Source organism: Heterocephalus glaber, unplaced genomic scaffold (assembly GCF_053883595.1).
Source record: "Heterocephalus glaber isolate CG9 unplaced genomic scaffold, H.glaber_assembly_v1.0 deba00001743, whole genome shotgun sequence".
Classification (NCBI taxonomy): domain Eukaryota; kingdom Metazoa; phylum Chordata; class Mammalia; order Rodentia; family Bathyergidae; genus Heterocephalus; species Heterocephalus glaber.
This window is the reverse complement of record NW_028258449.1, coordinates 2,320,910-2,334,427: the sequence shown is the minus strand read 5'-3', so window position 1 is coordinate 2,334,427 and position 13,518 is coordinate 2,320,910. Positions and strand designations below refer to the sequence as shown.

Genomic DNA, 13,518 nt, shown 5'->3' with positions numbered 1-13,518 from the left:
ATTTAAAACACTATTAAGAATCGCCCATAATCCCACCACTTTGGGAGGCTGAGGTAGGAGGATAGCAAGTTTGAGCCCTATCTGAGCAATTTAGTGGCTTAATGAGATCTTATCTCAAAAAATATATATATATTAATTAAAAGGGGCTGGGGATATAGCTCAGTGCAAAGGCCCTGTACCAAAAAAAGTCTCAGAGTACGCTTTGAATCCACACATGCTTTCCCTAACACGTCCCGGAAAAAGTGGCCCACAGGACAGAGGAGGAGTGTGATGTGGGTGGGCAGGGCAGTGTTCGTGACCGAGTGGACGGCGGGGTTGCTCGGAGGCCAGAGGAAGCTGATGCCCACAAAAGGGGAAAGGACAGCAGCAAAGCGCAGTGTGGGGCTGACTGCAACTCTACACTCGCCACAGTGCTGCAAGGAGTCTTTTCTGGTTGTGGTTCTATGTGTGGGGACCACAGCGTGTGATTCCGTGAACCATGGGGCAGAAAGGTCACCCCATCCCTCCTTCTTAAAAAAAGTAAAAAACAAAATTTTACGTAAAAGTTTTGGTGTAAGCTCTTCTGAGCTTTATTTTTGCTTCCCCTGTGATTTCAGTTTGACTTCTGAGGTCCCTGGCTTGTTGTTTTCCTGCCCATATTGTGCAGCTGGCCCGGGTTGTTGCAGAGTGAGCGGGAGATGGTGGAGTGGCACCTCGTGCTCTGGTACAAGCTGTCTCCCCCAACTGGCCATTGTTCTGCAGAGAGACTGACTTCTGTGTGCTGGAGCTGGCACCGTCTGGCATTTAGCATGGGCACCACCCCCCAGGAACTGGAGGATGGCATCTGGGCTGTGGCAGTGCTTCGTAACCTGCTGCAGGGCACGCGGGGCGACAGCCCTGTGCACTGGTGGCAGCAAGCTGTATATTTCTGTGGGCTTCCCTGTCCTCCGACAGCGAGGGAGGGTGCCAGCTTTGCTTTTAAAATGCTTGCTGATCATTTCGCAACTAGGAGAATAGAGAACACTTACAGGTGACGCTCTGCAGACGTTCGTGGGCGTGGCCTTATTATTAGCATAGCTCACTGCGAAGGGGTTGTGCCCTTTATGAGCACAGCGGGGCCGCGTGCCTCTCTGCGGGACAGACTCATAGCTGCGTTTCGGGCGACTTAGTCTAACTTACATTAAGATATTTATTATAGTAGTAGAAAATGTCACTGCTTTCCAGATCATCTTTTTTTCAGATTTTAAGGTATTTTATTTATTTATTCACTTTTAAAAATTTCATTAGTACGCGTTTGCAGTACATGCAGTTTACAGTCATCTTGGGGAGTGGGTACAGGTGCGTACCACAGCTTGTTTCTTTTTGTTACTCTCTTCCCCTCCCTTTTCTCTCCCCCTCCTCTCAGCCCCATATCCTGATTTTCATTTTTCTTGATCTCGTTAACCTTAGCTCATGCTATGGCATATAAAGTTACATTCATTGAGGTTTTAGGCTCCTGTACAGGACACATCTTTATTCTACTCACTTCCCCTTCGCCTCCTCCTTACCCCTGTCCTTGTTCCCTTGGACCACTTCGCCATTGCATGAGATCATCCCCTCATTCCCTTCTGTCCATCCTTTATCATTCTCTTTGTTTGTACTTTGCCTCACTCAAGTGAGAGATACCATACAGTATTTAAGCTGCATGTCTAGTTTATTTCACAAAACATTATATTTCCAGTTGCATCCATTTTCTTATAAATGCCTCAAATTTGTCATTCTTTATAGCTGAGTGGTATTCCATTATGTTTAGATACCACATCTTTTTCCATCATTGGTTGATGGGTATACAGGTTGCTTCTAGGATTGCTTTTTTTTTTTGGTACCGGGCATCGAACTCAGGTCCTTGTGCTTCTGAGGCAGGCGGCAGAACCACTGAGCTAAATCCCTGTCTTCCAGGATTCGTGAATTGTGCTGCTATAAACATAGGTCTGCATGTATCACTGTAGTATGATGACTTAAGCTCTTTGGGGAAGAGACCTAGAAGGAGGATAGCTAGGTTGTATGGAATTTCTAATTTCAGTTCTAATTTCAGTTCTTTGAGAAATCTCCATACTGATTTCCATAGTGGTTGTACTAGATTACCTCCCATCAACAGTGCAGGTGGGTTCCTCTTTTACCAGCCATGCCAGCATCTGTTATCATTTGATTTCTTTATGATTGCCATTCTTCCTGAAGTAAGAAGGAATCTTGGAGTTGTTTTAATTTGCATTTTTCTAATGGCCAGAGATGTTTTTCATGGATTTGTTGGCCATTTGTGTTTCTTCCTCTGTGAAGTGTCTGTTCATTTCTCTTGCCCATTTCTTGACTGGGTCTTTAATTTTAGGATTTGAGTACAACATTAATGAACTTGATGAGAAGGAAGTTATGAAAATATCCATGTCATCTTATAGCATGGTAATCCTTAAGTCTTAAGCAGCTTTTCAACATGTTCTCTTTGATCTTAGAAGTGGGAGGAGGTCAAGATACATTTTCATCATTTTTATAGTAAGGAACATGGACCAGGTTGAAATTGATGGATATAAGGTGTGATCAAAACATACAGTGGGCCCGGGGATTTAGCTCAGTGGTTTCGCTGCCTGCCTTGCAAGCGCAAGGACCTGAGTTTGATTCCCGGTACCAGAAAAAATACAGTGAATTAAAAAAGATTTTTTAAAAAGTTTATTATAGTACAAAACACATTGTCATTTATTCCCCTGAAAATACTGCCTCTCACTTTGTACACATTTTTTTGCCACTTTCTGAAGCAACTCTGGGGTCCTGTTTCCTGAGTGTCTTTAGTTGTGCTGTTGTGGCTGCTCAGTGTCCTGAATTATTCAAAACGTTTCCCTTTCATGGTCAGTTTGAGTTTTGGGAAGAGCCGGAAGTTGCAGGGAGCCAGACTGGCGGACATGTGGATGAGGACACAGTCATGTTTTTATGCCCTTGCCTGTCCATTGGATGATGCCTGGCAGCAGCATTCACCATATTTTCATCTCTTCTTGCTCAGAAAGAGGACTCCAGAGCTGCTTCAGAAAGTGCTGAGAACGATGGGCTAAGTGTGTTCAAAGTGAGGGGGAGGACAGTGAGGGGGACTAATGCAGTGTGTCTTTATGATAAGACATTTTTAAAGTTCAGAATTCACTGTCTCCGGCAGGGTGTTCTGGGTGCACTCTGTTCTCCCGGCCCCAGATCCCTTCTCCAAGTTCTGTCAGGTTGTGACTCTGAGCAGTGCTTTTTTCTGTCTCTGTGGTTGCTATGGCTAGCAATGAATAGGTGGCTTTGGGGGGCTTTGCAGGGAGTTTGTGATTTGTTTTTGAAAGATGCCCTACCATAAAGTGGTTAGGACTGAAGTTCTGGACTGCCCGTTCCTTAAAACTAAAGGCTGTTATTAAGAAGACTTAGTTATCACTGTGGAGGCCGGACTTGCCAAGGGCCTGCAGAGATGCTGCGGGATTACATATTCAAGGCCCTAGGAATAAGATTCTCTAAGTGGCAGAGCTGTTGTCGTGCACCATATCAGGCAGTTCTTCTTTCTGGTGTCACCCTCTCCTCCCCGCCCCTTCAGTTTCGGGGTCATGCCCCAGGCACAGACTGGGAATGGACTGGGGTGTTTGTGTGCCTCTGCCCTGGTGCCTGTCACAGTGTGGACACGCGAGCGTGGTGGCAGTGAACTAAAACACAAGAAGCAAAGTAGAGGGAAGAAGTCTTTCCCAGGCTCAGCTGCCTTCCAGTGTCCTCCCTCACACTGGTTTTGGCTGGACACTTCCCAGTGAGCCTGAGGGGAGCAGTGGGGCAGTGCTGTGTCACTCAGGTGGTTGTGGAAGCCGCTCAGCAGGCAGAGGTGCGGGCTTGTTGTCCCTGGGATGCTCGGACACTGGGGCTGGGCTCCTCTCCATCGCTGGGGAGGCCCTGGCCTGTTCCCTTTGAGCCTCGGGGGTTGTGAGGTCAGAGGCCTGGGATAGAGGGAGACGAGGCGTGTGCTGAGTAGGTCAGGAGACTTCGGGCCACCGCAGACTGCACAACGACTGGGGCTGAGGTCCTGGGCTGGAAAAGCAAAGCAGCTCGAGATGTAGGAAGCTGAGGCTCTGCGTCCCCCAGCGCTAGTGCGGAGGGTGCAGAGTCGCCCGTAACTTCCTGCTGTCCCTTTCGCCTGTCTGCAGGGACAAGGAGACCTGCTGAAGAGCGCCAAGCACGAGGCCCTGGAGAACATGAAGCAGGTCCAGCTGGCTTGCTTGTCCTGCGGGCTGAACAGGGCACCCGGCGGCGGGGCCGAGGCCAAGGGCAAGCGAAGCCTGGAGGCCATCGCGGAGAAGGAAGGCGGTGAGGACAGCGGGCGGCCCTGACCCCGGCCTCTGCACGCCACGCCACTCTGCGCTTTCTTCCTTCCTTGGCGTTTTTAGGAGTTCGCAAAAAGACGTCCTCTGTGGGGTGTTGAACAGAAACATATTTTCACAATGTCAGTATTTCAGTGTAATTAATTTATCTAAGTTAAAACCTTTAGAAGCAGTGTTTTAAATCCTGAGATTGTGTGTGTGTGTGTGTGTGTGTGTGTGTGTGTGAGACAGAGAGAGAAAGACTGAAATCCATTCCATTCTGTGTTGCATTATTCATATTAATCATTTAGTAAGTTATTCCTGTCTTTATCATCATTTTGGGACAAGTCTGTTAATCTGAAGTCCTAATGAGCACTTCCTGTAACCTGCAGCTGTGTTGAATTTTATGTCTCTGCCTTTGTCATTACTTTAGAGATCTTAGCATAGCTTATTATTGAAGAAAGCCAAATTTGCCAAAGCATTGGTGTTTTGATAGATTAAATATAGATTAAAAATTCTTAAGAATCACAGTAGAAATTAAAAAATGAAAGTTTAAACAAATGTTTAGAAGTTCTGGAAAGATTAACAGCAGTCATTTCTTCAGTTAGCAAACTCTTTAAAATGTTAAATAAAATAAATATTTAGGAAGTTTCCTCTAGTCATTTACTAAACATGCAACTTCATCAATCATAAGTGAATTGCTACCCACTCACGGAGTACTCAGAAACACACTAAAAGAGCTCCTGGAGCAGGGTTTTGACCTGACAATTACTCTCGGTTACGGACCTTCAGGACCTGTCAGAAGGTTGCTTTTCTCTGAACTGGGCATCTAGCATTCATTTTCTACTACAGACACCGGCACCGGGGGGCGTTGGCTCTGATGGGATTCAGTGCGGGGACTAAATTTAAATTTAAGCACGGCTCAGACAGTTCCAGATCATCATGATGAGCTGACACACATTCTGTAGGTCAGTTAATGTATTCTTGATGATTTCAGAACTGAATACAAAACATCTAGGATTTTAACACATACAGAAAAAGATGTGCAAAAAGAAGCAAATGACTAATTAGGGTACCTGTGTAGATCATTTTTACCCTAATGTCTTCATAAAGTACTTGAGTATAATATTCATTACCTCCAACAGAACTAAATGTTCTATGGTTGTGAAAGAATGTATTTATTTAAAACATTGCTTTTATTTTGAAAAGCTTCTAAATTAATTTGATTAACAATTACGCTAATTGGGGGGAATCTAGAGAAGATAATTGTTGAAATTTTGCAAATATAAACATCTTCTTTAGCTACTGTGTTGTTTCTGACTTCTTAAGCCTGTTATGTTCATGTTGCACGTTACTGAGAGAGTAAAGATAATGAAAAGCCCCTTTCTTGTTCTCTTTCATTGTGAATTAACTGAAAAAGGATGTGTAATGAATGGGTCATGATATGAAAAATATCTTGAAGCCAGCGTGGTGGTGCACACCTGTAATCCCAGCACTCTGGGAAACTGAGGCAGGAGGACAGCCAGTTTGAGTTCAGCTTGGACAACTGAGTAACCCTGTCTCAAAATAAAAACTATAAAAGGGCTGGAGATGTAGCTCAGTGCAAAGGTCCTGGGTTCAACCGCCTGTACCAAAAGAAAAGAAAAATCTGTAAAAATTCTTAAAGGTTATGCTAGTTTCACGGGCTCTGGGGGCAGAGGCCCTGAACTCACTGTTTCCAGTGGTTCCAAGGTGTCCAGGAAACACATCCTTACCCTCCAGTGCGTCCCTGCCCAGAGAAGGGGTACGGAGACGCAGGTGGTAGGAGAGAGGTGACACAGATGACACAAACCCACCCCCACCCAGGCCCTGCCACCCCTGACCCCCGGGAGGGCCCATGCCTGCCTGGGATGTGGATGGTGGGAGGAGGGTGGAGGGTGAACTTATGGGGACATCAAGATGTGGGCAGTGCCTGGCCGGCCCTTCCCTCATGGTCCCGTTCATCCTGGAGCTGCCTCGCCCAAGCACATCCTCTGCAGCGGGCACCATGGGGCCATGGGAAGCTGGCCATGGAGCAGAGGAGCTCGGGGTCCTTGTTGGGGAGCCACGAGGGCAGGTCCACGGAGCCGCCTCTCAGTGACCACAGGTATCCACTGAGTCTCGCAGGTGAGAGAGGCCAGGCCTCTGAGGGCGTCGTGCGAGGACTGATTGTGAACTCAGATCTGGGTACTGTTTTGCGCCTGAGTGTTCATTTGGTGATTTTTATTTTATTTTTAGTCTCAAGATTTTAAACTACTCTACCAATCCTTTCCTGTATAATCACAAAGATATATTTTTTGTGAAACAAAATAGTAGTGATCCATAGAAAAATATCAAAGCAGAAAAATGTATAAAAATGGAAATAAAAATCACCCACTATTAACGTAGAGCTTATTCTTATATGTAAATTCTTTCATTTTTAATAAAAATGACTTCATGTGATATAAAGTGTTTATAACAGGATTTTTAAAACATCATTTAATAGCATCTCAAGGATATCCACATGAGCAAGTATAAATGTACATTGGTGCTCTTGGCTTTTCTGTTGAATTTTTGTCCACAAACGATGTGTTGTGTTTGGCCACTGAATCTTCTTCTAAAACGTTTAAGCAGTAGACAACTTCTGAAAATCAGTAACTGTAATATAAAACTCAATTTCTTGTTTCTTTTGAAATACCGGGTATATTTTGACTAAGATATTCCAGCCTCCCCATCACACACACCACGTGTCTGGAATCAGTTTGTTGTTGGATCTGCTCTTGGGAGGACATCTGCCCTCACTACGCCGCAGCTGGCATCAGTGGACGTCCCGGAGTGGTGACTCTGCATCCACACTCTCATTTATCGTTTATCAACAGGCAGAAAGTAGACTAACGTTTGCCAGGGTGGGGTCCCCTGGGGACCCACTGGGAATGGGATGAGGTCTCTTTTGGGGGTGATGAAAATGTTCTGGAGTCAGATAAAGATGGGCTCACATCTTTGGGAACATATTACAAGTTACTGAACTGTGCCCTTTAAAAGGGTGACTTTTATGGAATGTAAATGATATTGCAGGAAAAGTATCATTAAAAATAGAATTTACATCATAAACAGTGTCAGTGAACTGTGAACTAACTTCCAGGAGGCTACTGCATATGAAATTGGAGAGAAAAAGGGAAAGGAAAAATAGGTGAAAAAATAATGGCTAAAATTTTCTCATTTTTATCAAAATTATAAACCCACACATTTAAGAATCCATAAAAATCCAATGATAGGAAGCATGAGGGAAACTCCCACTATAGTCACAAGGCACATCATAGATTGTTCAAAAAGAGTGGAAATGAGACAATCTTGAAAGAAGATAGTGAAAAAAGACACTGTAAACAGAGAAAATAAGACAGCAGGTCAGATGGCAATGAGGGCATTCTCTAAAGTACTGAAAAACAAGCAAACATTGTAATCCTAGAATTCTATACCTGGAGGAGTATATGTTCAAAAATGAATGTCAAAAAAATTCAAAAGCTGACTTCATCACCAGCAGACCTACTCTATAGGAGATGTTCAAGGAAACCCTTCAGACTGAGGAAAATAATGCCAGATGAAAACATGGATCCATACAAAGAGATGAAGAGGACTAGAAATATCTATTATAGTGAAAATGTATTAAAATTGTATTGTTTAATTCCCTTAAAGTTTTTTTTAAATTAGCAATGTGGAATTAGTAACGTGGAATTTGTAGTATATAACATAAAAAATATGGTGAGAATAGCACCACGTTGGTAGGAGAGAAGGTTCCAACACTCGATGTCACTTGAGTGAGACTGTAGTCCGTTTAAGATCATACTTTGAGCCCTAAGAGCACTATGAATGAGATGACAAAGCAGAGATGTAAGTCACGAACTATTAAAGGAGGTAAAGTTAAATCATAGTAAATAAGAAATATATTTGATTAACCCAAGATAAGGGAGAGAGAGAACACAGGGAAAAATACAAATAGGAAATAAAAAGTCAAGATGATTATCTTAAAGAGATAATTGTATCAATAATCACATTATATGTAAATTATGTAAATACTGCACTTAAATGGCAGAAACTTCAGATTGGATCAAAGAGAAGAATGAACAATATGCTACTTACAAGCAGCACACTTCAAAAAAAAGACAAAATAGGTTAAAAGTAAAGAAAGATACAGCCCGCCAGCTGCAGTGGCTGTGTTGATATCAAAGAAAGCAGATTTCGGGTCAACGAATACCACCAGAGGGGAAGGATGTTGTGTAAAGTGATTATGGTGTCGTTCATAGAGAAAGTGTAACAATCCTGAATATGCATGCAGCTCATTTTAGAGCTTCCAAGCACATGAACCAGAAACAAAAACTGACAGAATCACCAGGAGAAGCTCTTAGCCACACAGTTATAATCAGAATTTTAATAGCCCTTTCTTAATAATAAGACAACTAGACAGAAAAATCATTAAGGCTATGGAAGATTTAAATACCATGATCAAATTCCTGGATAATTGACATTTATAGAACACCGTACTGAACAACAGCAGGATACATATTATTTTTCAAGTGCACTCAAACACTTCGACAATAGACCAGATTCCAGGTCAGAGAACAAGTAGTAAATTTAAGAGGATTAAAGTTATATACAAAGCATGCTTTCAAACCATAAGGGAATTAGCGGTTAATAATGGGAAGATCTTTGGAAAATCTTCAAATACTTGAAAATGAAATAACTCATGAGTCAAAAACACAGAAGGAAATTAGAAAGTATTTTAAACTTAACATATCAAAACTATGACAACGTTTGTAGGAAGGAAACCCTAACTTAGGAGAACATCATCGCAGTCAACACCTGCGTTAGAGAGAAGAAAGTTCTCAAACCAAGCCTCAGGTTCCTCTTACACTATAAAAAAAAGAGAAAATTAAATTCAAACTAAAAGAGATGATAACGATCAGAGCAGAAATCAATGAAATGGTTTATAGGAAAACACAAGAAAATCAGTACAACCAAAAGTTGCTTCTTCAGGAAGATCCATAAAAGTAATAAATTTCTACTCAAACAGGTGAGGAAAAAGAAGCGAATTACCAATTTCAAAAGTGACAAAGGGACGTGCATAGAATTTAAGAACATTAAAGTGATAAGGGAACATTTAGAAAACTTTCCTGTCTATATCTGCTACGACTTCACCAGGTTCCTAGAAAGACACAGACTGCAGAGCTGAACACAGTTATTGCGAGTGAAAAATCGGAGGCAAAGAGCACTGCACGTGTAAAGATACACACATTTGCACATGCAGAGTAAGGAATGGTGACAGGAAGCAGACGGGTGGCTGCTGGGAACTGGGCAGGACAGAAGGGGAGAGGACAGCCCCGGGACACCCCGAGAACACAGGTACCATTACCTTGGTTGCATGTGGTCGTAGCTTGTGAATTGACTCCTAAAATATGCACAAATGCTCAGAGTTAATGATGATTTTGAGCAGCTCCACTTTTTCCATGTATGTTAACCTTTTCTCTGACAGTTATATTTGCAGTTCTTTTGTCTTTGATGTTTCATACTTTACCTCTGTGTGTCTTTGGATAATTTAAATTTGGATAGTTTGGTAAATGAAGTGTGGAGTTGGATTTTAGTTTATAAAACTTCCTGCTTTTATATTTTTCCAGTGTGTATTTTTCCAGAGGTGCATTTCCTTTCATTGTAGTTGTTCTGAATGCCTTGGGAGCAGCAGTTTAAAGCCTTTCCTCAGTTTTCTGTCCTCTTATTTTTCTTCACTTTTATTTGTATCCTAGGAGATTTTCTTGTACCTTTTACTTTACAATAAATTTTACACATTGTCCGTGTTGCTCTTTAATACTTTTGATTTCAAAGCATTTGTGCCTCATCTAGCTCTTTGTTTTTACTTAGACTGTCGTCTGCCCTCGTCTATGACAGTAAACATTGTGTGGCATACGCCGTGCTGAACACTCACTGTGCCAGGCTCTCACTCAGCTTGCAAACCAATCTTAGAGCCAGATTTAGTCCCCACTGCAGAAGAGGAAGCTGAAGCTGAAAGGGGTTATCTATTGCTCTACCGCAAAGCACCCTAAAGCCCCAGGCCCGCTGATTTAACTCAGAAATCTGCAGTCTAAGCGGGGGCTAAAGGGCACCAAGCTCTATTCCACTTGGCTTTGGGTGGGGTGACCGGAATCACATGGGGACTCGGTCCTGTCCTGGGAGGTGGTGCCTGCTGGTGCTGGCTGGCCCTGCTGGAGGACCTACAGGTAGCACCTGCACATGTCCTGGGCTTTGTCATAACGTGTGCTCGGGGCTCAAGAAGCGTCTCTGAAGACAGCAAGCCAGGAAGAAGCGGGACGGACCATCTTTCATGATCTGGCATCGACTGTACCGAACTGTGGTCACTGAAGCAGCCGAAGAGCCCCTCCCTATCGAGGAGGAGGGGAGTGGCAGGATTCGTGTTTTGATGAGATGGTTAAGGCTCTGGAAAAGTGTGCAAAACCAGATATGCTGTTGCTTCTACTTTTGAAAGGTGTGGTCTTCTTACAGTTAAATTAACCAATTTTCCTACATTCATTGGATAATGGAGGTAGAATTTCTTATTCATAGAAACCTATGAATCCATAGGTCTCAAACATTATTGGATATAAAAGAGACACTACCTAAAATTTTCTTAAAATTTTACAATTCTGCCCATTCATTCTCTTGTGCTCTTTTATGTTACAAGGGTCTTGTGTTATGGTGGCTTCCTTTATGTTACAAAATATTTTCATGAGATCCATTCTAATCACTCTCATAATGTTTTATGGAATTCTTTTTTTTTTTTTTAAGAAATAGCATGAGCTTATTCTTGTTAGCGTTCTCTCTTCCAGCTTGGATGTTGCTAAAAGTCTTTAAAAATTTAAGTGAAGAAGTGAATTTTTGGTTTTAAACTTCTTATCTTAGGGGTAAGTAGTCCTGTATGTTCCAATTCCTTATAAAGAAACAGCTTTGTACTAAGAAAAGGAAATGATTTTATAGTTTTTATTAATTTTGTTCCTTAGTGATATAGTGTTTTGTTTTGCAACATTCTTATGTTTCACAGCAGTTTTGTAATCCTTATTTTGGATCTTGGGGAAACGGAGGTTTTCTGTTTTTGTTTTTTTCATACCGGAGCTCAAACTCAGGACCTTGTGCTTGCTAGGCAGATGGCAGCACCACTGAGCTAAATCCCTGGCCCCAAGGTGTTTTTCTGCTGGCCCAGAAGTTATGCTCATTGGCAGGTAATTTGGAGATCTTCCATTCATCCACAAGAATTTTAGCAGTGTCTTGTCAACAAGATAAAAGGAACTGGAATAGTAAGTCATTCAAAACATGTTTTTATCATAGTTGATTTAAGCTTAAAGTCAAGAAAGTTCCAGAATGCAGCAATGGGCATTTGCATTCTCTTCTTACCACCATCCTGTTGGAATTAGGTGTGAATGGATTTGTAGGCTCTAAATTCTTTCTAACTTCTTTCAATTTTACAGACCTTGACTAGAATATATGTTGGAATGTATATTCATATGTATGAACACATATAGGAATATACATATGAATATATAAGAAAGAAATAGTTTGTTGTTGGATAGATTTGATGCTGCTGTATTTTTGGTGTCTGATTTATCCATTTCCAAATGTGCCACATAAATATTGTTATTTCTTGTATACAATCTCTTAAAAATATAGTATATAAATGTTTAGGTTTTAGGGTTGCTAAAATGCACACCCAGTTTCTGGTACATTGCTAGGAAGCCCTTTTGTCTGGTTTTTCTTTATGTCACCACGGGAATTCCTCTCAATGAGGAATTCACAATTACTTGATTGGTAGACCAAACCATGGACACAGGAAAGGATAATAGGAATATTCACAGGAGTATTGTATAGCACCTCTTATCTCTAAAGCAAATAATGAGACCCAGATAAGTGGGAGAGTTAGTCACATACAATCCCAAGGGCATGGCTGAGGAGTGATGCCACATTTCCCTCAGTAGCTAATATGAATGTCCTGTGTCCTTAATGTCCTCTTTATTGGCTTTCCTTAGAAGGCGTAGCTGTGACCAGTCAGCACACAGAAGTAATTTGACTTTGCACACTGAAGAGTGCAGACTTTCAATGTTCTTCATCAGGACGTCCATATTTGAGACATTCTGAATTCTGCATTTCCCTTCCTAGAATACAGCCCTGCCAGACAGGGCCAGGAGCACACCTAACTCACGGTGCTCAGGTACAGAGGATCTTTGGGGTTCTAAGTCCTGGTGGAGGGTTCATTAGCACCCATTAGTGCCCGGAGGCCTTGGGCAGAGCCTCACTGAGACCTAGGGTCATGATTAGGGTCACATTTTCTTCCCTGTTTCCATGGGGTTTCCCTGCCATGGTCCGCCACCCGGGACGCTTTTCTCTGTTTATGTGTTCTGTTCGCTGACTGCCTCGCTTCTCATATTTTCAGTTAGCCTTTCTAAGGCGAAGAGGAATACCAAGCTTGCTGAAAAAATTTCAGAGCTCACAGACCAGCATGCAAAGATAAGCAGTGTCAGCACCGCCACCTCCTGCAGTCCTGCAGCAGGCTAGGGGCCACTGGTTGGCTCCGACTCCTGGGTACCTCTCTGGTACCTGTTCTACGGAGAGGAGTGTGTGGCCGAGCACCCTTCCTTGTGAAGATGAAGGGCTTTTGTACCAAAGCTGTGTGTTGTGACAGTCATCAGATCGGGATGTCTTACTTTCCTTTTTCCTTCTCGGTTGGAGTATCACAATGGATTCATTACTCTCCCTTAGGTTTCTCTGTGTCATTAGTTTAATTTACTTTTGAGGATGAAGTCAACAAGGCAATTTAACTAATTTTAATTCTCCTATTTTAAAAATAAAATAGTAAGAGAAAATGCTGTTAAAATTAGGTTCTCTGTTTGTTCATTTGTCAGTAGTGCCAGATTTTACCCAGACATCGGTGCAGAGAACATTTTGACACCTCTGAGATTTAAAATAAATTTCTGAATAAGAAAATATTCATTCACGAATCCTCTCCTTGAACAGTCTCTAAATAATCATGGGAGATATATGCCAGATAGGACAGTGGTTTATGGTTTATGAGCTCACTTTCCAGTTAGTAATGGGCATGTTATGTTCTTTGCTCAAGATGTATGCAAAGACGTTATAACAGGGCAGTATCTCTGCTGCAGTCTACATGGTAATG

The 13,518-nt window shown here is 42.3% G+C and overlaps 1 protein-coding gene across 5 annotated transcripts in view; it reads left to right on the top strand.

Annotated features, from left to right (window-relative positions):
• Plcl1 (phospholipase C like 1 (inactive)) overlaps positions 1–5,694 on the top strand; it is a 282,823-nt gene extending 277,129 nt beyond the window's left edge. For all 5 annotated transcript variants that reach the window (XM_004871690.4, XM_004871686.3, XM_021249791.2 and 2 more), the window contains exon 6: positions 4,161–5,694. In XM_004871690.4, the coding sequence (XP_004871747.2) occupies positions 4,161–4,343 (183 nt within the window). In that variant the 3' untranslated portion in view covers positions 4,344–5,694. The remainder of the gene's footprint in view (positions 1–4,160) is intronic.
• Positions 5,695–13,518: the final 7,824 nt, after the last annotated feature.